Source organism: Bufo gargarizans, chromosome 6, assembly GCF_014858855.1.
Source record: "Bufo gargarizans isolate SCDJY-AF-19 chromosome 6, ASM1485885v1, whole genome shotgun sequence".
NCBI lineage: Eukaryota > Metazoa > Chordata > Amphibia > Anura > Bufonidae > Bufo > Bufo gargarizans.
The window spans coordinates 354,579,658-354,604,844 of record NC_058085.1 but is presented as its reverse complement, the minus strand read 5'-3'; the positions used below and the strand labels follow the sequence as shown (position 1 = coordinate 354,604,844).

At 42.4% G+C, this 25,187-nt stretch overlaps 1 protein-coding gene across 1 annotated transcript in view; it reads right to left on the bottom strand.

The window, feature by feature from the left end:
• Window positions 1-5,871: 5,871 nt before the first annotated feature.
• LOC122941453 (gamma-aminobutyric acid type A receptor subunit pi) overlaps window positions 5,872-25,187 on the bottom strand; it is a 122,657-nt gene continuing 103,341 nt past the window's right edge. Inside the window, exons 9-10 of the mRNA XM_044298718.1 lie at window positions 12,575-12,768; window positions 5,872-6,138 (exon numbers count right to left, since the gene is read on the bottom strand). Coding sequence (XP_044154653.1) covers window positions 5,872-6,138; window positions 12,575-12,768 — 461 coding nt within the window. The remainder of the gene's footprint in view (window positions 6,139-12,574; window positions 12,769-25,187) is intronic.

The following is a 25,187-nucleotide window of genomic DNA, read 5'->3' as shown; positions in this document are numbered from 1 at the left end:
GGAGGTGGCTACGCTATTTAGATATATAACGAAATTTTTCAAGGGTCATGCGACCAAAGCGTGGCTTGAATCACCTACTGACTAACTTTTTATTTTTAATACATAAAACTTATACTTTTATTATTGCTATTTAAAATTTAACACTCTAAATTAATATTTAAAAATCCTCAAGATGAGCGGTGAGAACTGGTGTGTAAATTTTGTATACCTCTACTCAGTATACACCACTGAGTGGGATAGCTCCTGATAACGTTCTCAGGGCTTACCCAAATTCCTAAACCTTTTCAGCAACTTTATGTTTAGTTGCACGTGTGTCTCTGCTATGGAGACTCACTACGCTCATCTGACTCTAAAATGTAAAGTGCTCCTGCTTCCCTACATGTTTCGCCGAACCTTCGGCGTCCTCAGGGGATATGCAGGTTTAGAGCACTGATCCAGAGCAGCTTGGAGGAAAAGGCCTCACAGTCTCCCACACTCCTTCTGCGCGGCCAAGCTAGCCAGCACCCCTGAGGCCAAGCCAGCCAGCACCCCTGAGTCTTCAGAACTGTAAGTAAATTATATATAAGGGGAGATTATTGATTTGGCGGGGGGGGGGGGGGGAGCCAGAGAAAGTACCCGGAATAACTGAAATATATGCCAAACGTTTGGTTAATTTCTGTGACCTGATAAACAAAGAACTGTTCCTTTTGCATATTTTTTTGTTGTGAGATTTTTCACACACACACACTTAAAATGTAACGATATAAACAACTCGCAGTTTACTGAATAAGAATATACCTGGCGAGCAAAAATGCTGTCCCCCCCAGATTTTTGGGGGTTCCTACACCCATTATCACAGCAGCGAGCAGGTGTAATTATAGCTCCTCTGTCCCATTCACTTCAAGAAAACTATCATCGTTCCTTTAGCGCTGCTATGCTGATGATGAGCAAGTAAACAGCTGATCAGCAGGGGTGTTGGGAGTCGGACCTTCGCCGATCTGATATTGATGACCTGTCCTGAGGATAGGCCATCAATATAGGAAACTGGACAGCCCCTTTATGAACACATATGAGGATATACACAAACCTCACAGGGCAGCACCTGAAATCCAGGACATTTGGGAGGTATGGTGTTATAGAGATCTCTTCCCCAACAGCTATAAGCCGCTAAGGCGATATCCAGGGATTTATGTATAGATGTGCCCAATTTTTGACAGCATGGTGATACAGAGCCTCCGCTGTACCCTTATTTATATCGATTAAGGGCTCATGCACACGACCGTATGTATTTTGCGGTCTGCAAAAAACGGATCCGCCAAAAATACGCATGACGTCCGTGTGCATTCCGTATTTTGCGGAACGGAACAGCTGGCCCTAATAGAACAGTCCTATCCTTGTCCGTAATGCGGACAATAATAGGACATGTTCTATTTTTTGCGGAACGGAAATACGGAAATGGAAGTATCTTCCGTTTTCTGGGGGGGACCCATTGAAATGAATAGTTCTGCATACGGTCCACAAAAAAAACTGAACGAACACGTAAAGAAAATGCGTTCGTGTGCATGAGGCCTAATAGTAATATACTAGTTGGGTCTGACAGTGTTCATAGTGTTGGTTGTGATGCACCCTTGCTACGGTATGTGTTTTGTGACGCCCCATCAAGCATATCAAACTACAAAGCCTTGGTTATAGTCTGTGACTATAGAGACACATAAGTGTGCACAGGAGCCGTAGACACAAATTGCAGGAAATGTTAAATCAATACCTTATTTATTCATTTATTTTATTTTAGATGCATTATACCAATTTAAAAAGAAGTTCTGAACAGTATACAGTATATTCCCTTTAAGAGACAATAAACAGATGTGTCAAGCGTTAACGTGACACGCATCCTGGCAAATACACAGTTCAAGCAATCTTTAAAATGACACTTAGTGCAAGAAAAGCTTTGAAAAAGTTCATGTTTGCTGCACTGTGCATTTGACGTGTTGTTGCGTCTGTGAGACAGTCACACTGTACCTTGTGTCTTGCACTGTTCCCTCTAAATCAGAACATTGTGCCTGTCTGATATACTGAATAATACCAAATTTAATATAATTAATACAGACTCTTAGTATAATTGACAATTTAATAGAAATTTTTTTTATAATTTAGACCAGGTATCCTCAAACTGCGGCCCTCCAGCTGTTGTAAATCTCCAACAAAGCCCTGCTGTAGGCTGATACCTGTAGGCAGTTCGGGCATGCTGGGAGTTGTAGTTTTGCAACAGCTGAAGGGCCGCAGTTTGAGAATGCCTGATCTAGACAGTGCAATATTGGATAAATAGATATAAAACAGATATAAATACATATAGATACATCATTACTATACTGCATCCCAAAATACCGTTGTATGAAATTATAATATGGATAATAGAGTACATAATATGGAAAAATCTGTAGGGTACGTTCAATAAAGGCCAGTGCAGAGGGGGGCCAGCACTGATCTCCTCTTGTTCTTCCGTTAAGAGGTGAAAACACTGTATTTTCATGCAGCTGCCACTAGGGGGAGCTGAGCGCAAAGACATTATTATATCTTCCATTGCACTTAACTTTGTTTGAACTCCTATGTACTAAGCTCCCCCTAGTGGTAGCTGCAGACAGACAGCTTTGTGATATGTGAAGTGAAGCTGGAGAATTTATTAGTGCATTTATGCCAGTTGTCTGGTGTGAATACAATGAATGCCATATTTTCGAAGCACCTATTCCATTTTTCGCTGACACAGAAGTTGGATAAAGTGGGTGAGGCCAACGGCAACTTTTTTATTACAATTTTTTTATGAAAATTCCTTTAGCTTAATAACACATTAAATGTAAATTTGTCAGAAATCTGGGACATTGTGCTTTCCTCATTTCCTATTTCATCTACTAAACTAAGTTTTCAGCAAATGAAGTTGGAGGATTGGTGTCCTCAATGCTGAGAAACAGAGGCAAATAGTTGTCCAATATGCAATACCATCAGTGAGGTGTCCAGTTGGCTCCAAATGTATTCTGCAACAGGACAATGACCCCAAACATACAGCCAGTGTGAAGAAGAACAAGGAGTCCTGGAAGTGATGATATGGCCCCCACAGAGCCCTGATCTCAACATCGAGTCTGTCTAGGATTACATGAAGAGACAGAAGGATCCAAGTAAGCCTACATCCACAGAAGATCTGTTGTCAATTCCCCTAGATGTACTGTACAGGACAACCTCCCTACTGAGTTCCTCATTTCCTATTTCATTTGCTACACTAATCTGGGATTACATAAAGAGACAGGAGGATCTGAGCAAGCCTACATCCACTGAAGATCTGTTGTCAATTCCCCTAGATGTACTGTACAGGACAACCTCCCTGCTTAATTCCTCATTTCCTATTTCATTCACTACACTAATCTGGGATTACATAAAGAGACAGGAGGATCTGAGCAAGCCTACATCCACTGAAGATTCTCCTAGCTATACTGTACAGAACAACCCCCCTGCTGAGTTTCTTCAAAAACTGTGTACAAGTGTACCTAGAAGAACTGATGCTGTTTTGAAGGCTAAGGCCGGTCATACCAAATATTTATTTGTCTTTTCTTGTCTTGTTTTCTTTATTCACTTTGCATTTAATAGAAAATTAACTATTAACACTTCTATTTTTGAAAGGATTGTTACTTAGCAGTATTTTTTCCATTCATTGTTCCCTAATTTTTCTGTCACAGACATGTGGCAGTAAAAAAATAAAATCCAGTCTAATTTAAAGGGATTCTCTTGTGTGTCGCTAGGATCTGTCACCAACGTCTGATAGCAAACCTTCCCCCACCAATGACTATAATAAAGCGGCTGCAGGGCTAGGAAATCAGTGGGAATGACAATAGATGGACCCAGCTGTTCAGACATCTGTGCCAGATTCTATGCATAAGTACATGGTTATTTTCTGAGATGTAACACAGACGTGTCGATTCAGAGGTGGTCTGCTAGATGGACCCCCACCATTAATTTTATGGGAGCACATTCAGTGGTTATCATTACTTCTATTGATTTAAATGATGAGATATGTAAATATGAGGAGAATTTATCTATGACTTTGCTTCAGGATGTTGGAGTAAAAAAAGTAGCAAAAGTTTGCACACGCCAAATTTGCACAAAAATTTGAAACTTCTTGCCCTTTAAGGGGGTCAGGTGCCAATAAGTTTCCTTCAGACGTATCATTGTATAAGTGTGCCTCTTAAAAGGGTTTTCAGACACTTTAGTATTTGATTAATGGGTGTCCGACCCCCGGGACCCTCACCGATCAGCAGTTTGGGAAGGCACCGGCAGTACTGTGAGTGCCGCAGCCTTCTCGCAGCTTTCCCTAAGCCATGTGACGTCATATTCATCGGTCACATGGCCTAGGTGGAACTCAGTCCCATCTACATATTGCTTTCTCATGATACATAGCTTCACAGTCTCCAGACACAGCTGATCTCCTTAAGGAGAGGCAATGCCTCCCCTAAGCTGGCATCCAGAGATAAGGGAAGTTCTTCTAAGTTGGATTCGGCTAGTTTGCTGAATTTTCCCCAAAAATTTGCTTTGAGATGAATTACTTCGTCAAGAGGCTCATTTTTTGTCAGTAGCGGGTGCAATGACAGGGAGCAGCGATTGTGCTGTCCCCCATCATTATACCCCTCAGATGCCATGTTCATCGCTGATCGCGGCATCTGAGATCCATATTAAAGAATTTTTGTGTTTGCTAATTATAAATAAATAAATCATTCTTACCTCCTATCTATCTGATCACGAAGAGGCTGCCACGGCCATCTTGCTTGAAGATCCAGCATGAAATCTCACAAGGCGAGTGATGACGTCATACATCACCGTGCACAAGATTTCTTGTTGGATCTTCGCGCTCAAATGGATAAGGTAAGTATGATTTTATTTTTACCGCCATTTCAGGGAAAATCGATTCGTTACCATGAAGCACGAGGAAATTTGGCTTTGCAGTGAATCTAATGTTTCCTGAAATTCGTATCAAAGTCCACTTCGTGAACTTCAATTCGCCCAACACTACTGGCATCGTCTATGATTTCTTGTCAATGTAATGTTACCTTGATTAAAAAAAAATAAAGTAATGATTATTTCAGTGCTTCACCTCTTGATCTCAAATCTTTATAGCCCAACTCATTGACGGGATTGATGTAGTCTAGTAGTTTTGAGATCTTTCATACAGTAACTATAAAGATAAGCAGCAAGTGACTGTTATGTTACCTGCTATTTACCTCCGGAGCTTATACAAATATATACAGTATATATACATGTATGTATATGTTTGTAACATATTTTTTGCCTATTGTTTTTTTTGTCCCCATCCACACACTTGTAGGAAGCAGCCATATATGGTTCTAACTTTTTACCTTTTGAATGTCTTACTCTTATTGCATTCTGCAGGCAGAGCCAGCCCATTAAAGAAGTCCCATCTCAGAAAGCAATGGCATATTGGTAGTATATACCCTCACTTTCTGATTGGTGTGGTTCTGGCTGCTGGACCCCTGGTGGTCTGGAGAATAAAGGGGCCACAGTTCTGGTTTACAACTAGAGTCGCTTCCCAGTTTTACTCTGCATATTGTGCCCATGAGCATCCACAAGTGAATTGGGCTGGAGCTTCCCTGTGCAAGGATCAGAAAGTGATGCCATAGCTTAGAAAAGTGTGATAACTTGAGATAGGAAAATCCCTTTGTTCATGTGTCACCAATATAAATATTATTGCACTTATTTGCAAAACATTTCCCTAATTAACAGCAATAATTATAATTTCTAGCATTTATTTTACAAAAGAATATTACTATTCGAGTGTGTTTTTTTTTTTTGGGCTTTTAGAGGTACTTTTGTATATTCTGTAGCATAATTGTTTCAGAAATACAAATAATACACCCAGTAAAAAACATTAACTACAATAAAGCACAACGGAAAAGAAAGTCTAGAGTAGTTATCGATGTGATGTGGATTCTTAACCTGGAAGCAATACAAAATACATTGGATTCTCTTCATGTATGACAAGAGAATGCGACCACCCCGGCTCTTCTCATTTTTACTGGTGTCTGTTTTGGTTCGACTGTTTTCCCCACTGGAAACCGCATTAATGGTCCCATTCATGTCAATGTCTTCTTCTTCAAAATCCTGTAGGTAAAATGGATACATCAAACATTATCAGTATTGTTACTACTATTATTAGTATTATTACTAGCAGTAGGAATAGTAGTAGTACTACTAGTTAGTGATGAGCGGCAGGGGTCATATTCAAATTTGTGATATTTCATTTTTTTACTCGAAAATCGGCAAGGTAATGATCGTGTAATATGCGAATATCACGCAATCAATACAGGCGTGGGTCAAAAACGAGTATATAGCACTATAGAATATAGTGCTATATATTCGTTTTTCTAATATTTTTTCCATCTGAACACATGATTCCTTCCTGCTTCTTGCTTGTGGGCCAATAAGTGATTGGCCCACAAGCAACTTAAGCAGGGAGGAATCATGACTTCAGATGGAAAAAAGAACAAATATTCTAAAAAAAAAACTAATATATAGCACTATATTCTAAGTATTTGTGAATTCACGAAGTGGCGATATTCAAGATAAAAATTCACTTTTCGAATATTCGCTCTCAACACTACTACTAATGTATGGACACCAAATACACCCATGTTCAATTTCTTACATTTACGTTTTTAGGAATCTCTTAGATCAATGACCTCGGCAGCTACAATGATTTGTAGATTTTCGACAACATTTACCATGGTAAACCTATTTCCCACTGCCAGCAGTAGTTCTGGTAGGTTGTGCCGGAAGTTAGCGGAATGTCCGCCAGCCCCATTGACTATAATGGGGTCTGGTGGAGATATGGCCGCTACATGCAAGCATGCCAGGATTCAGCAGGCCAAAAAAACACTGCCAGCTTTTTGAATTGATCTCAAATCTTATAGATGCTCCTAGTTAATAATATCTATCTTGGTGACAGATTCCTTTAAAACAATAGAGTCGTCCAATGGGTCCCATTGCTGCAAGGTGATGAATGGATGGTGTTCTTAGTTTGAGGCTCTGTTCTGGGGCATTCGTAAAATAGGCACCCATACAACAGTTTCCTAAAAGATCTCCTTTAGGATGGACCTCCAGGAGTAACATGACCTCCACTTACAATACCAGCAGTCGGGTAGAGTAGGGCTTGTACAAATGTGTGCTGTGTGTCTTTATTTTTGCTCTTGGCTCAACCTATTTAAGATGTGTCGTGTGAGATGAAAAAACAACATATTTTGTGATACTGTATCACGAGATGTCTATCCTACATGTATATGTGTAGCCACCTAGTGTTTGTCATGAGAATTGCAGGATGTTAAAGGGAACCCGTCACCATGAAAATGCAAAAATAGCCACAGGCACCATGTTATGGAGCTGGAGGAGCTGAGCAGATTGCTATATAGTTTTATGGGAAAAGATTAAGTAAAACTGGTAATTAATACAAATTCCTGCTCATTCTGGGCTTTGAAGTCCAGGAGACGGTCCTATCAGTGACTGACAGCCTTCCCTCTATGCCTGTGTATACAGAGAGAGCTGTCAATCACTGATAGGACCGTCTCCTGGACTTCAAAGTCTTGAATGGGCAGAGATTTAAAAGTCTAAATTTCAGGTTTTACTGAACCTTTGCTCTATAAAATGCCTTTAGCTCAAACACTATGTTCAACGTGACAGGTTCCCTTTGCTTGGATGTTACGATGTTATATTGAATTTATTTTGTAAGAAATTGCAAGTCCATAACCAAATCTGATAAAAGAAAAGGGTGGACACATCTACATGCTAGCATTATTTTGATACTGTATGGAGATATTATTTAGATATTGTATGGGGGAATTATTTTGGTACATAAATTGCAGCATTCTTTTAAATATTATTTGGTATTCTAAAACAGTACTGCTTTGGAAGTTGTCTTTTGAATGGATGAATTTTCCATGGATTAACGGCCAAAAAGCCGTCAGTGTCCAGGCTGCATCCGTTACGCCTTGTTTTCAATGGGAGGCAGTGCTGCCATTCATGCAGTTTAAAGCCGCAACCACCCCGAGAAAAGTCATGTTCTTTTTTGGCTCAGTGTCTGGACGGACGCCACTGGCAAATGTCCATTCGCAGTTTCACTCCATTCAATGGGGCTAAACTGAGAATGGGTCCAGAGCATCTGTTGCTTATGTTGCCGATCACCCAACAAACGGGCGAAAAGCTCGTTCATTGGCCCTAGCCTGTTGCTCATGTCAGGGTGCCTGCCTGGGTTAAAAATGGGGATATGTCCCGGTTCTGAACCCGGACAATCCTTTTAAGGCATCTGGCTGATCCCATTGACTTCTCATAGGTTTATCGGTCTATTCACACCATCAAAAAAACGACAGAAAACCAGCAGAATGGAATGCAGTAGTGTGAACAGAGCCTAACGAACGATGTCTCATTCATAAGGATTTCATGGGGGCATCTACTTACACAAATGGTATTATTCCAGTACATTCTACATACATCCATTAGATTAATGATATTAGCAATAATTATGAGAACTTTTTAATTGCATTTTTTATTACTGATTTACTGTATTTTTTTAAATAAAAGTAATAACTGTAAAAAAAAATGAGAACGGAAAGGTCTCAATAAGACAAAGAGATTTCAGTATGAAATAGGAATAAGGAACATCTAAGGAATTAGACAATAAAGAACATCACACAGTCCAACGAGGCTGAGTACGGTGCCCGTCGTGGTTCGCACTGTGCAGTTACTTAATCGAGAGGCAGCAAATGAGCAATTATATTTAAAAGACTCCCGTAAGATGTTGATCTTTACACTTGCTCCGGATGTATTAATTAAGGTTATATAACGCCTATTGCAAAGGAATGAAGCATAAAAGTAACAGAATGGTCAGCAGGGTGGAAACTTAGGGTACTTTTACACTAGTGTTATTCTTTTCCGGTATTAAAATCTGGTAAAGGGTCTTAATACCGGAGAAAAACACTTCAGTTTTGTCCTAATGCATTCTAAAAGGAAAGCAATCCGTTCAGTATGCATCAGGGTGTCTTGCGTTCCGTCCCTTGGACGGTATTTGACCGCTGCAGGTATTTTTTCCGGACAAAATCTCTGAACAATACTGCACTTGCTGGATCCGGCATTCATTTCCATAGAGATGTATTAATGCCGGATACCAAGTGTTCCAGAAATTGCCGCATCGCCAGATCCGGTTTTCCAGTCTGCGCATGCGCCAGGATATAGGAGGAGCGGGTTTCTCTTTTGATCTTTGAAAAAAAAAATTATACCAGATCCGTTACTCCGGATTATACCGGATGAGATGGATCCGGTATTTCACCGGATCAGTCTAACGGATTTGGAAAAAACAGCTTTCCGTTTGTATACGGATTGCCGGATGCGGTAGGCAGCTCCGTTGACGGAACTGCCTGCTGGGTTCTAACAACGCTAGTGTGAAAGTACCCTTAGAAAGTACCCGATAGCAGATCGATGGCAAAAAACTTCTGCCAGTTCCCGTTCCGGCAGCATTCCGTTTTGTGACCAGACACAAAAACTGAAATTTTTTTAAGTCAATGGTGACAGATCCCGATTTTTTTGGAGCCTAAAAAAAAACTGATCCGTCAACCATTGACTTTACATTATTATTTTTTTGTTTTGATTTCACACAACTGCATCCTAACAGAGCCGATGCATCCTGATGTGCAAAATCAAAATTGATCCGTTTAATTCCAGTAGTGAGATCCTCTGCCGGATCTCAATACCAGAATTAACAACGCAAGTGTGAAAGTAGGCTTATCTGCTCCCTACCGCTCCGTTCCGGACGCTTTGGTCCCTGCTTCTCAATTTCTGGAATGGACGGTAATCTCATGTGCTACTGTTGCCAGTGTCTGGCCGTGATGGTGACTTGTTCCCCAAGACAGAACCGGAGGCAGAACTGAGCAGCGTGGAGAAGATAAGTATGCTTTTATTCCCACATCCAGAGGGAGGGGAATGCCCAAAATCATTTCAAAGCTCTTTCAAAAAGATCCAGTCACCTTTCTCGACATGCCTGTAAATACCTGTATTCCCCATTATTTTATAGTTCTGGAGAATATTTTCTTAAAACTGTGCATTGTGTTGTTCCTTTTTTATTCATCCTAGAAATGTATGACTAAATTGACAACTGGGCGTTACCATTTGGAGGGGTCCCCAAATAGTCTGCCACTGTCTAGTCAGTATGGACCCACCTATCTAACAAAAGATGAAAGGTATCATTTATACATTTTAATGAGGAACAGCTATACATTATTACAATGGGAATACAAAGATTTACGTACTAAAACAACATGACCATGGAGCTGATAGGTCCTCTAAACTTTTTTATCAGTTTCACCCAAATTGTTGCCTTAGAGGAAGCTTATCACCATGTAAATGCAGCACAATCTGCCGTCAGCAGGAGGAGTTATAGAGCAGGAGGAGCTGAGAAGATTGATATATAGTTTTATGTGAAAGCATTCAGGAAAACTTGTCATTAATTAATTTAAATCTCCACTTTTTCTATACTTAGGAGTCATGTGGGCGGTCCAATCACTGATAGGACTGCCCACATGACTCCTAAGCATACAAAGAGGAGGAATTTCAATGAATAAATTACAAGTTTTAATGAATTATTTCCCATAAAACTATATATAAATCTGCTCAGCTCCTCCTGCTCTATAACCTGCTGCCTGCAGATTGCACTGCATTTTCATGGTGACAGGTTCCCTATAAAGCCCTGACTTTTAAGTCATGAACAGTTCGCTTACTAATTGTAATACAAGTGTACCGAGGTTCCAAAACACCCTTAATTGCACTTCACACTGATGAACAGATGGGATTTTATTCTGCCTATCAATCTATCCAGGGACTGTGTCTATAAGAAATGAGCGGGACATGAGAGCTGCAAGAGCCAAAGCTTTAGTGGGGAGTGTGCTGGGTGTACTTGACGCTGGACTAAGATTCAGCTGAAATGCCACATATCCTCAAGCTCTGCTATACTTCTGTAGTTTCCAGGCAATGTAAAGAGCTACAGGTTGTGGACCACCACTCTAGAGTGAATTGAGGTGCAGAGTGGGGGTCTCCAACCCAGTGGCATAACTAGAGTGTTATGGGCCCCAGGGCAAACTTTGGATGGGGAGCCCCCCTCCCCCACGCTGTGACCGGTTGTACCCTCTGTGACCGCGATTGTTACACCCCTGGTCCCTCATCCTGCAGTAATGCCCCCAGTAGTGTCCGCCACTGCCCCTAGTAGTGTCCCCCACTGCCCCGGTAATGTCCCCCCTTTCCCTAGTATTGTCCCCCACTTTCCCCAGTAGTGCCCCCCATAGTGTCCCCCACTGCCCCCTAGAAGTGTCCCCCACAGCCTCTAGTAGTTCCCCTCACAGCCCCTAGTAGTGTCCCCCACTGCCCCAGTAGTGTCCCCCAGTGCCCCCCAGAAGTGTCCCCCACAGCCCCTAGTAGTGTCCCCCACTGCCCCCAGTAGTGTCCACCACTGCCCCCAGTAGTGTCCACCACTGCCCCCAGTAGTGTCCACCACTGCCCCCAGTAGTGTCCACCACTGCCCCCAGTAGTGCCCCCCTCTGCCCCCTGTAGTGCCCCCCTCTGCCCCAGTAATTCCTCCCACTGCCCCCAGTAGTGCCCCCACAGTCCCCAGCAGTGCCCCCACAGCCCCTAGTAGTGTCCTCCACTGCCCCCAGTAGTGTCCCCCACTGCCCCAGTAGTGCCCCCCACAGCCCCTAGTAGTGTCCCCCTACTGTCCCCAGTAGTGCCCCCCACTGCCCCCAGTAGTGCCCCCCACTTCACCCAGTAGTGCTCCCCACTGTGCCCAGTAGTGCCCCCCACTGTGCCCAGTAGTGCCCCCCACAGCCCCCAGTATTCACTCACATGTAACAGTGCCCAGTATTGTCACTGTACTTCATGCCAAGCCCCATCAGAGCACTCAATTCACCTGCATCATGCACTCCATGCCTCAAGCATCAGGCCCCAGCGCTGCCATAATTAGTCACAAATTAAGCAGGTGGGCGTGACCCGACTAACATCAGTTAGGCTCCGCCCACCTGCTTAATTTGAGACTAGTTTTAGTAGGGCAGCTTCGGGGCCTGATGCTGGAGGCCTGGAGTGCATGATGCAGTGAACTGAGTGCACTTGTTCTTGTTCCTCTGTCCATGGCATCTAGGATTGCTCCAAACAACATTTCATTGTATTGTACATTGTATTGTACAGTGACAATAAAGGCATCTTATCTTATCTTATCTGACCAGGCCCGGCAGGAAATACTGTGACAATATCGGGCTTCGTTACATCTCCCCCCCGATCGTTACACCCCTGCTCCAACCTGTAGCTCTCCAGCTGTTGTGAAACATAAACTACCAGCATGGGGGGACAGTCAATGGTTTCAAACCAGCTGGAGAACTACAGATTAGAGACTACAGGTGTAAAGTAAGTAGGTGTGAACAAGGCCCTAGTGTCATACTGGTTTAGAGAGAGAAAAGACAGAAGCACAGGAATGGATGGATGTCTTAGAGTTTGTGTACTGAGTACTTACCTTTATGATGTTCTTTTGGTCTAGTCGATGAAGGGTGCAAAAGTGTGCGATTGCATATTCCAAAAGGGCTCCGAATATAAAACTGAAGCAAATGCCAAGGTAGACATCTATTGCCTTTATAAAGCAGTTTGCATTGGGCAGAGAGGTCCTGGCGCCCATCATAAGTGTTGTCATGGTAAGGACTGTTGTGACACCTGCAAAAATTAATCATAGCAGAGACATAACTTTATGTATGGTTGCATTTGGGTATGAAAGGTGCAAAGTAGAAATGAGCAAAGTACAACACAATCTACAATCACAAGAAGGGCACAAACCATCCGTGTAAACCTAAAATGGAGCTGTTCACTCCTTAACCTTGAAATTGGAACACAGAGAAGGAAAAGTCGTGGAATTATAGAACTCACAGGATTGATAGACATGTTCATATTATGCAAATGCTAAAGACGCCGGTCTTAATAAAGCCCCAGCATTGGCGGAGGATTGCCGAAGTTATGAGGAGGCGCAGGCCTCTTCATAACTTTGGCACATCCAGCTCCAGTTCCAAATGTAAGATAACTTCCTTGAATTTTCTAAGCCATTTTTGGTCCGCATCCCAGCCGCCGTTTTGGCGACTCGGATGCAGACCCATTCACTTCAATAGGGCACCAAAAGATGCGGACAGCACTCCGTGCAGAGGTGACGCTTGGTCTTCCTATCCTGGGGCGGTCCGCATGTGAGCCAGTTTCTTTGTAGCGCTTGATGGTTTTTGTGACTGCACTTGGGGACACTTTCAAAGTTTACCCAATTTTTTGGACTGACTGACCTTCATTTCTTAAAGTAATGATGGCCACTCGTTTTTCTTTACTTAGCTGCTTTTTTCTTGCCATAATACAAATTCTAACAGTCTATTCAGTAGGACTATCAGCTGTGTATCCACCTGACTTCTCCACAACGCAACTGATGGCCCCAACCCCATTTATAAGGCAAAAAATCCCACTTATTAAACCTGACAGGGCACACCTGTGAAATGAGAACCATTTCAGGTGACTACCTCTTGAAGCTCATCAAGAGATTGCCAAGAGTGTGCAAAGCAGTAATCAAAGCAAAAGGTGGCTACTTTGAAGAACCTGGAATATGACATATTTTCAGTTGTTTCACACTTTTGTGTTATGTATTGATGCCTTCAGTGTGAATCTACAATTTTCATAGTCATGAAAAGAAAGAAAACTCTTTGAATGAGAAGGTGTGTCCAAACTTTTGGTCTGTACTGTATATAGGCAGTATTTCATGTAACATAGGCGTATTTCAGGTTATTAAATGACCCCCAAAATATTTAAAACATCTTGATTTATTCATTATCGAGTACTTTCAGGATCACAGACTAAGGGTCCATTCACACGTCTGCAAAATGGGTCCGCATCCGTTCCGCAATTTTGCGGGAGAAGATCCATTAATTTTCAATGGGGCCGGAATGTGCTGTCTGCATCCGCATTTTCGGATCCGCACTTCCGCATCCGTGCTTCCGTTTACGCAAAAAAATAGAACATGTCCTATTCTTGTCCGCAATTGCGCACAAGATTAAGCATTTTCTATTATAGTGCCAGCGATGTGCGGAATGTACATTGCCAGTGTCCGTGTTTTGCGGATCCGCAGAACACTTACGGACGTGTAAATGGACCCTTAGATTCAGGATGGGTGTCTGCAGGGTCACCCTGGACCTCCTTCTTTCAGCACTCCGTCATTCACTTCTTCTAAGGTCATGGAATCATTAGAAGACAAGAAGGCTCTTATTAAAGGGAAATGGTCAATGCGTACAAACAATGGGGTTATGAACTTATGATAGAAAACATTATATAAAATACACAGACATATAAATACAGTGCAAAATAACAGTATGGAAGATAAAAGGGATAGAAAGACATTATACAAAGTCCAGTTGCCTGGGGAAGCAGAAATATTGGTCTGTCCATCAAGCTAGTGATCCCAAAAGAAATTACAGTTTGCTATCCTCCATTTCGGCCTTTTAATTAGTATGAATTAAATGTTAAGTTTTATTGAGATACCGAGTAAATTAGTCTGTGATCCCCTTGGTATAAGTCTTGTATAATTAGCATTGACCATAGACACCTGGTCGTGTGATTTTTTTTGGTCTTCAGATCTTGGGGGTTATGGCAGGCTTTTTGACCACTGGTGTGGATAAAAAATCAGTGGCTTTCCGATGCACTAGAAGTCTTCTCAGAGAAGACTTTGGTCCAAAAGAGATATATTCTTTCATTCAAAGCAGCATTCAAAGAACTCACCAAAATTTATAAAGAACAAATAACTTTGTGGTGGGAAGTCCAGTCTTTAGAAAATTATATAAAAGTTTCCAGAGGCCTGAGGATAACTCTAACTCTGGCAAGGAGATGCAGAAACGCCGCATTGATGAGTAAATGGGAAGACAAGGCAACTTAGAGCTCATTGCACTTTATGCTTTTATTATTGGAGGAGAAAAATTATCTGGGCACTCTGGAAACTAAATTGAAGGAGCAGATTGAGTTAACCCAGACATTTAAACAAGAATCTGATTTTTCAAATAAGGAACTGCAACTTAAAAACACTTTAGATAAATTTCAGTTCCACTTAAAGGAACGGAGACATCGTCAATTCATATGAACCTCCAAGATTTTAAAGACAATTGTGTCTATACCACTATTGATTGGGGCACATCTTACACTAAAACACACGAGTCAGAGATTACATCAAGTGACACTGAGGCCTCGGAGAGTGACAAGGAAGGGGAACAGAGTAATCGAGGGAGGGGGAGAACACGTCAGAGAGGCAGAGGCAAACGGGGGGGGGGGGGGGGGGCGTGATGCGAGTGGCCAGTATAATTTTTTAGAACCAGGTGGACCCTATCAACTGTGGAACCGCAACCCACAAAAAACATTCACATACCCCAACACACCTCAAGACAACAAAGTCAAATAGTCAACCTCTCCAGCAAACATCTACAACCATTTGAAATGGGGATCCTCAATAGAGGCCTCTCCTTTGCCCCTACCTCCAGCTTCAATCTATTTAATTAGATCAAAGATATTAATCTTTTTGTAAGAAAACTAAGATAGCACAAATACTTTTCCCTAAAAGCTAAACGAGAAAGTAAAGAATTGGGCATCTCACCTGAGGTTTTACAAGATGTCCAGTTACTGTATAGCTTAAGTGAGAGTAGGCCCCAAAAGGGCAAAGGCCCTTTTACCGCCCTGAAGAATAAAAGTGTTAAGATGCTGTCCCTGAGTGACCCTACTTGTATAGATGTTTTGTTACGCAGGTCTCTTAAGATCTAGAAGACCTGACAATAAGGAAGCCCAACTTCAATTGTTCTAAATCTGAATTCAAAGCCCTTCAGAGTCTAGAAAAAGATCAAGGAATAATAATTAAGCCTTCCGATAAGGGGGGAATATTGTTATTATGGAGTCCTCTCAATACAAAAAATGTGTTTGGACTTGTTGACTGATAGAAACACATATGAGAAACTCGTATGTGATCCCACTTCAGTTTATCAGAAAAAACTATATGAGATCTTATGCACAGCCAAATCAGAGGAACTAATATTGGAACAGGAGTTTGAGTTTATGTCTAAAAAAACAACGCACTGTGGCGACGTTTTACAGCCTGTCAAAAATCCTACAAGGGGACAAGTCCTTTAAAAGGACGCTCTATTGTATCAGGCATAAATAGTTTAAGCCCAAATGTGGGTATTTATGTTGATCACATCTTAGCACCATTTGTAAAAACTTTACCTTCATACCGTACGTTAGAGACATTAGTGATCTCCTTGGACGTCTTAAAGGGGTGTCGATGGAGGAGGGTATGGCACTCGCATCCATTGATGTAGAGTCACTATACTCCTCCATCACCCATCGCCTGGGATTGAAGGCTGTTGAATTTTTTCTTGCTATGAGGGGTTGTCAATATCAAGCCCATAACAGATTGGTGTTACAGTTACTGGAATTTACTTTGACATCCAACTACTTTGTGTTTGGTGGTTCCTTCTACCACCAGCTAAGTGGCATGGCGATAGGGAGTTCATGTGCATCAAAAAGGTGATTGCAGAGACACCCCGAGTCACCTACCGTAGAGGGTGCAGCCTACATGACCGTCTGGTTCATAGTCACTTCAGAGAGGCACCGGCAGGCGCAGGGACTTGGCTTCAGCGCACAGTAGGGTGCTTTGCTGCAGTGGCTGTGTAGCTTGCACATTTATCGCCCAGGGACGTTTTTTTACGAATAGGATCACGAGTAAAAAGTATACCATCCGACACTTTATAAATTGTCGAAATAAAAGCATCATTTACAGGGCGACTTGTGTGTGCGGTTTGGAATACATAGGAAAAACCACACGGGAGTTCCGTAGGCGAGTGGCAGAGCATCTGGGGAATTTGAGACATCAGAGAGATACCCCTTTGGCCAAACACATTCTGATGGAACATGGTGGAGCTTACTCGAACTTGAGGTTTATGGGGATTGAGATGGTCCCTCCATTGAGACTGGGATAAGAGAGTACTCCAAAGAGAAACATGGTGGATCTTTGAACTTAAAACAGTACAGTCGTGGCCAAAAGTTTTGAGAATTACATAAATATTGGAAATTGGAAAAGTTGCTGCTTAAGTTTTTATAATTGCAATTTGCATATACTCCAGAATGTTATGAAGAGTGATCAGATGAATTGCATAGTCCTTCTTTGCCATAAAAATTAATCCCCCAAAAAACTTTCCACTACATTTCATTGCTGTCATTAAAGGACCTGCTGAGATCATTTCAGTAATTGTCTTGTTAACTCAGGTGAGAATGTTGACGAGCACAAGGCTGGAGATCATTATGTCAGTCTGATTGGGTTAAAATGGCAGACTTGACCTGTTAAAAGGAGGGTGATGCTTGAAATCATTGTTCTTCCATTGTTAACCATGGTGACCTGCAAAGAAACGCGTGCAGCCATCATTGCGTTGCATAAAAATGGCTTCACAGGCAAGGATATTGTGGCTACTAAGATTGCACCTCAATCAACAATTTATAGGATCATTAAGAACTTCAAGGAAAGAGGTTCAATTATTGTTAAGAAGGTTTCAGGGCGTCCAAGAAAGTCCAGCAAGCGCCAGGATCGTCTCCTAAAGAGGATTCAGCTGCGGGATCGGAGTGCCACAAGTGCAGAGCTTGCTCAGGAATGGCAGCAGGCAGGTGTGAGCGCATCTGCACGCACAGTGAGGCGAAGACTTTTGGAAGATGGCCTGGTGTCAAGAAGGGCAGCAAAGAAGCCACTTCTCTCCAAAAAAAAACATCAGGGACAGATTGATCTTCTGCAGAAAATATGGTGAATGGACTGCTGAGGACTGGGGCAAAGTCATATTCTCCGATGAAGCCTCTTTCCGATTGTTTGGGGCATCAGGAAAAAGGCTTGTCCGGAGAAGAAAAGGTGAGTGCTACCATCAGTCCTGTGTCATGCCAACAGTAAAGCATCCTGAGACCATTCATGTGTGGGGTTGCTTCTCATCCAAGGGAGTGGGCTCACTCACAATTTTGCCCAAAAACACAGCCATGAATAAAGAATGGTACCAAAACACCCTCCAACAGCAAGTTCTTCCAACAATCCAACAACAGTTTGATGAAGAACAATGCATTTTCCAGCACGATGGAGCACCGTGCCATAAGGCAAAAGTGATAACAAAGTGGCTTGGGGACCAAAACTTTGACATTTTGGGTCCATGGCCTGGAAACTCCCCAGATCTTAATCCCATTGAGAACTTTTGGTCAATCCTCAAGAGGCGGGTGGACAAACAAAAACCCACTAATTCTGACAAACTCCAAGAAGTGATTATGAAAGAATGAGTTGCTATCAGTCAGGAATTGGCCCAGAAGTTGATTGAGAGCATGCCCAGTCGAATTGCAGAGGTCCTGAAAAAGAAGGGCCAACACTGCAAATACTGACTCTTTGCATAAATGTCATGTAATTGTCGATAAAAGCCTTTGAAACGTATGAAGTGCGTGTAATTATATTTCACTACATCACAGAAACAACTGAAACAAAGATCTAAAAGCAGTTTAGCAGCAAACTTTGTGAAAACTAATATTTGTGTAATTCTCAAAACTTTTGGCCATGACTGTACATCCAAACGGTCTAAATGAACAAAGGTTATTCGGCTGCTATATATAAATGACATTGACCCGTATCCCTGAGTAGCATATTGAGACGTGTAATTGCACTCAGGCCGATATATATGGCAGATTCCGAACTCTATATTATGACTCTGTATTATTTTAGATCCCTCCTGTAGTTTTGATATCGAATAACATCATAAATATTTTCTACTAACTCACATCAAGTTTGTTAAGTAAACTTCCTTTTTTATTGGTCCTCTATAGCAGGGGTGCACAACATTTCCTGGTTGGGGGCCACATTGCCAGAATGAACCAATGACGAGGGCCACAATTAAAATTTAAAGGTGTATTAACAACTGAAATATTGTACTTATGGCATATTGAACACACATTATATACCATTAATGTCTAGTTACACTTCTAGGACTCCCATCTAATGGGAGAAATACATGACAAATACATGTGAGCAGCCACAAGACATAGGCATACATGTCTGTTACCAGATGGTTGGGGGCCGCACAGAATGGTATCAAGGGCCGCATGTGGCCCCCGGGCCGCAGGTTGTGCACCCCTGCTCTATAGGTTCTCTATTGAGACACCTCTCATTTTATTGGTAATTATACTTTATATACTTTTTACCATCTGATATCATGTTATGTTCTGGTCCATTATCCCTTGCATTAGAAAAGATATCTACTGATGTTTCCACATTGCTCTGGAACTCAGATTTAGCCTGTACATGCTTAAAACCCTAGCACCTATAGCAGACAGTTACTTTCCCGTCATGCTAGGCTTTGAACTAATACACCTAATCTGGAGATGCATGAGGTAGTGTGAGTGGCCCATCCAGTCCTCATGCACTCCGGTACTTTAGGTCGGCCCACCTCTGACCTCAGGGAAGGGGGCGTGTCTTTATCTGTTAAACACGCTCCCTTCATAATGTCCGGTCACATGACGTATCACGTGACCGGTCATGTGACGCCTTGGGTGCGGACATTGGGCTTGTCAGCGGGGCTCTAAAAAGTTGCGTAGCTGCTGCCACACGCAGGACGTTATGCGCCACGAGACCTACTTGTCCATGTACTTCAACTACGGATAGATAAGTATTCACTGCTGGCGACTGATCACCACCATATATGTACTTTATGATTGTTGATTTGGGCCCCAATATTGGGGCCATATATGCATTTGCATACTATCTTACCAAATGGTCCCCTGATGACTTGGCCTATGCCATAGAAACGCGTTGGGACAGTATATATTCTTTTCAAGTGGACAATAGTGTACCCATTTTTCCATTTCTATTCTTTTGGACGAAGCTGGGCAGTCATCGTCGGACATTGAAAGGGTTAAGTAGGGAAACATAGACATGAGGAGGTAGACATAGGGTTAGGTAGGGTCAGAGACCCAGCACCTGTGTTCCTTCTACCCTTTTTTATCCTCCTCTATCCTTTCCTATCATTACCTTTGTGTGCCTGGGACATAGGCATACAAACCACAACTTGTATGTGTATTTAGCAACATCTGTGGTGGCTTTTTGCGATTTTGACTATTATTTGGGCCTTTTAATTAGTTAAATGAATTAAATGTTAAGTTTTATTGAGATACCGATTTGTAAATTAGTCTGTGATCCCCTTGGTATCAAATCTTGTATAATTAGCATTGACCATAGACACCTGGTCGTGTGGTATTTTTTTATCCTCCATACAGTAAATGTGTGAGGCGAGAGGAGGCCAGTGAGTATAGTAATGAACTTTTATGACCCAGTGACTCAAAATCATTGAATTAAAATATCTTTTCGGGCTTGCATCCAAGCAACTTCATATTACCTCCATCCACTCAGTCTTAATGCCTACCAAAAATGGAGGATGTAATGGCAGGATGGCTGGAGTTATCTAATTGCTCCCTGTTACTAAGCTGGGATCTATTTGACTTTGATACCATGGACGCATATACATGGACTGGGTTTTCAGGATGAAGCATGCGGTCCAAATATGGGTTAGGCCACGTGTTTCTTTGATATATATAGCAAAATAGGGGTTTCATTTGTGACCTTGGCTGGAGAGGATGCTAGCCTTTTCCTGACCCCTGTAACAGTTCTTGACCCTCACCCTATCTTTACATTTTATGATAAGGGTCTCTGGTCTCTGTGAAATGGTTCCATCTTATAGATTTTATGGCTACAATCTCCTGACCTGGCTTTGAGAAGGGAATATGGACAAGGTTATGACCCAATGGCGGAATGTATAGGGAGGGGGGGCCTACTCCTAAAATTAATTCTGATATTTGGATACCTCTATCACAACAAGTACCAAGCGCAGAAATGCAGGCACTTACTTGGCATGCTTTTAATGAGGTTATTATTGGTTGCCAAATTGCAGCCATGGTAGCAGGCACCTGAATGTCCTTTGTAGATAGTTTGGAGGTGCTTTTCTAACCTTTTTGCATTGTATGTGGAGTGGCTTGCCCTTTATAGATCGTGCACTCTCGTCCATCTACTTAGTGCTTTTAATCTGAGTAGCCCATAGCTGGATTCTACATCTGTCATGAGGGTGTCACGACCTATCGCTGACCCTGTTGTGCCTGGGGTCAGAAGGTCACAGCGGGTGGCTACACGCTCAGTTTATCAAGAGATCACTCCATGACCTAGTGGTGAGAATAGATTCCGGTCCAGGTTTTCCTGCTTAGGTTTGAAATCCTTTTTGTCCCAATTAGGAATCTGTAGCTTTTCCTTTCAGCTGTTCTCTGTCAGCCACTCCCAGCTACTATATATTCTCCCTTTCTGCTTCCCTTGTTGCCAGATATAGACCTTCCTTCCAGATCTTCTATTCTGACCTATGGTGGAGTTGGAGTTGCTGTGGAGCCGTTGGATCTCCGGTTCTCTCCTGTTTGTTGTCTCCTGTTTGTTCTCTCCTATTTGTTGTCTCCCTTCGGGGATTGTTTGTGGTGTTTGTATTGTTTGTCCTTCCCCTGTTGTTACCCTAGGCGTCAGTGGTGAGGACTTGTGCTCCCACTGCCCTATTCACTACCTAGGGATTATCTCAGGGTAAGCCAGAGATGAGGCACGTGATCAGCGTACAGGTTAGCAGCCCGTCTAGGGACGTCAGGGCAGCCAGGTGCCAGTGCTAGGTGAGTTAGGGGTCACCACTCCTTCCTCTCCCTAGTGGAAGGATACACCTCTTCACTACCCACTGTGCCGCACGTCTGTTACCTGCTATATCAGACATGATAACATCGCTATGAAATTTGTAGGCCAAAACGGTTAGTGTAGCTCCTGTCTGATGGAAGTCACCTTGTCGCTGGTAGATGGACCCAACATATTTTTGGTCAAAAATATGTGCACAGAGCTTCTAATTTTCATACAGCAGTAATGCAGTTTACATTTATTCATGTTTTCGTGTATCTGTGCATAAAGCAGTGTGCTGCTACTTGTAGTTCTCGTTTGCTTTTGCATTGCAGCCATGGTAGCTTGCACCTGAATATCCTTTATACATAGTTTGGAGGTGCTGATCTAACATTGGCCAAACAGCCTTAGACATGATTTCTGGTCAGATGATCGCCTTGCTCAGCATAGTTAATTTAGGGAGGATATTTTCATTGGTTAGCCTTCATGCTTTCTGATTTTTTGTTGCAGGATACAGCTTGAGTTCTTTACATTTCTATCCAGAATCCTTGCATTCCTCATATCCCGTTCTAGTCTATTTGTGTGGTGTCTGGGTAGCTTGGGACTTGTAGTCATTCTGTCTTTCATTGTTGCCAGCATTGAGACTTGTTGTTAATAGTTTATTGTCTGCTTGTTGTTTTCTTTTTCTCTTGACTTGCTGAGTGTAACTTGCTGATCAGGGTCAGTTTCTTTTAGTGTCTTATTTCTGTTCATCTTCATTCATTCGGTTTTAACCATCACCATCTCTGCGCCGTTGTAGGAATACCATCTCCTTCATTTGTCATGATGATTTAGTTCCTTGTCATTTGGCAGTCAGTTTACTTCTGTGTACTTGTTATGCATCAGTGGTATGTGCTTCATATTATCCTTGTGACAGTCCAGTTGTTATACAGTTCAGCCCTACTGTATGTTCTGGCGGTCTCTGACTATTGGGAGACGCATTACATGGAAAAGGCGACTGTTACAGGTGAAGTCCAATTATGCATATACGGTACCTTACTTTATACTCCACCCTTGCCACATTCCTTCTGTCTCCCTCCGTCTTCCTCTGCCTGCACCCAGCTGTATCTGTCCCAAGGCATCCAGCACAGGTTATGTCATATTAGGCGTAGGTTGTATATGTTGTTATATTAGATTGTAAGCTCTTGGGAGCAGGTTGTATGTGTTGTTATATTAGATTGTAAGCTCTTAGGATAAGGTTGTATATATTGTTACACTTTAAGCTCTTAAGTTGTATATGTTGTAATGTTAGATTGCAAGCTTTTAGGTACAGGATGTATACAGTCAGGTCCATAAATATTAAGACATCAACACAATTGTAACATTTTTGGCTCTATACACCACTACAATGGATTTGAAATGAAACAAACAAGATGTGCTTTAACTGCAGACTGTCAGCTTTATTTTGGGGTATTTACATCCAAATCAGGTGAACGGTGTAGGAATTACAACAGTTTGCATATGTGCCTCCCACTTGTTAAGGAACCAAAAGTAATAGGGCAATTGGCTTCTCAGCTGTTCCGTGGCCAGGTGTGTGTTATTCCCTCATTTCCCAATTACAATGAGCAGATAAAACGTCCAGAGTTCATTTCAAGTGTGCTATATGCATTTGGAATATGTTGCTGTCAACTCTCAAGATGAGATCCAAAGAGCTGTCACTATCAGTGAAGCAAGCCATCATTAGGCTGAAAAAACAAAACAAACCCATCAGAGAGATAGCAAATACATTAAGCGTGGCCAAAACAACTGTTTGGAACATTATTAAAAAGAAGGAACGCATCTGTGAGCTCAGCAACACCAAAAGACCCGGAAGACCACGGAAAACAACTGTGGTGGATGACCGAATAATTCTTTCCCTGGTGAAGAAAACACCCTTCACAACAGTTGGCCAGATCAAGAACACTCTCCAGGAGGTAGGTGTATGCGTGTCAAAGTCAACAATCAAGAAAAGACTTCACCAGGGTGAATACAGAGGGTTCACCACAAGATGTAAACCATTGGTGAGCCTCAAAAACAGGAAGGACAGATTAGAGTTTTCCAAACGATATCTAAAAAAGCCTTGATAGTTTTGGAACAACATCCTATGGACAGATGAGACCAAGATCAACTTGTACCAGAGTGATGGAAGAGAAGAGTATGGAGAAGGAAAGGAACTGCTCATGATCCTAAGCATACCACCTCATCAGTGAAGCATGGTGGTGGTAGTGTCATGGCGTGGGCATGTATGGCTGCCAATGGAACTGGTTCTCTTGTATTTATTGATGATGTGACTGCTGACAAAAGCAGCAGGATGAATTCTGAAGTGTTTCGGGCAATATTATCTGCTCATATTCAGCCAAATGCTTCAGAACTCATTGGAAGGCGCTTCACAGTGCAGATGGACAATGACCCAAAGCATACTGCAAAAGCAACCAAAGAGTTTTTTAAGGGAAAGAAGTGGAATGTTATGCAATGGCCAAGTCAATCATCTGACCTGAATCCGATTGAGCTGCATTTCACTTGCTGAAGACAAAACTGAAGGGAAAATTCCCCAAGAACAAGCAGGAACTGAAGACAGTTGCAGTAGAGGCCTGGCAGAGCATCACCAGGGATGAAACCCAGCATCTGGTGATGTCTATGCTTTCCAGACTTCAGGCTGTAATTGACTGCAAAGGATTTGCAACCAAGTATTAAAAAGTGAAAGTTTGATTTATGATTATTATTCTGACCCATTACTTTTGGTCCCTTAACCACCTCCCGTCCGCCCATAGACTATAAACGTCCGGGAGGTGGATCTCTATCTCCTAATGGATGTTTTAAAACGTCCTTACAGAGATCGCAGCTGCACGCTAATCGTGCAGCTGCTGATCGGGTTGCCCGCTGTCAGTGACAGCAGGGCAACCCAGAGAGAAGGCAGGGACAGTTCCCAGGTGTCCCTGCCTTCTGGATCGCTGCATACACAGCGCTCACCGAGCGCTGTGTATGCAGAGCAGGAAGCGCTATGCGCTTCCTGTTCCGGCCCGGCGGTCATGTGACCGCCGGGACCGGAGAGTGCAGGAGCTGTGTGAGGTCTTTCAGAGACCTCGATCAGCCCTGCTCTGAGGCTGTACAGCGCAGTATTGCGCTGTACAGCCTCTCTGGGGGGTGTATTTCCACTGTAACTGGGGCTACTATGTCAGCCCCAGTTACAGGAGAAATCAACAGTGAAAAAAAAAAGAAAAAGTGAAGTAAATGTCCCCCAGAGGTCTTGTATGACCTTATGGGGGATGAAAAGTGTAAAATAAAAAAATAAAGGGTTGAAAAAATAAAATAAAAAAAAGTTTCACATGTAAAAAAAAAAAAGTCCCCAAGTAAGGAA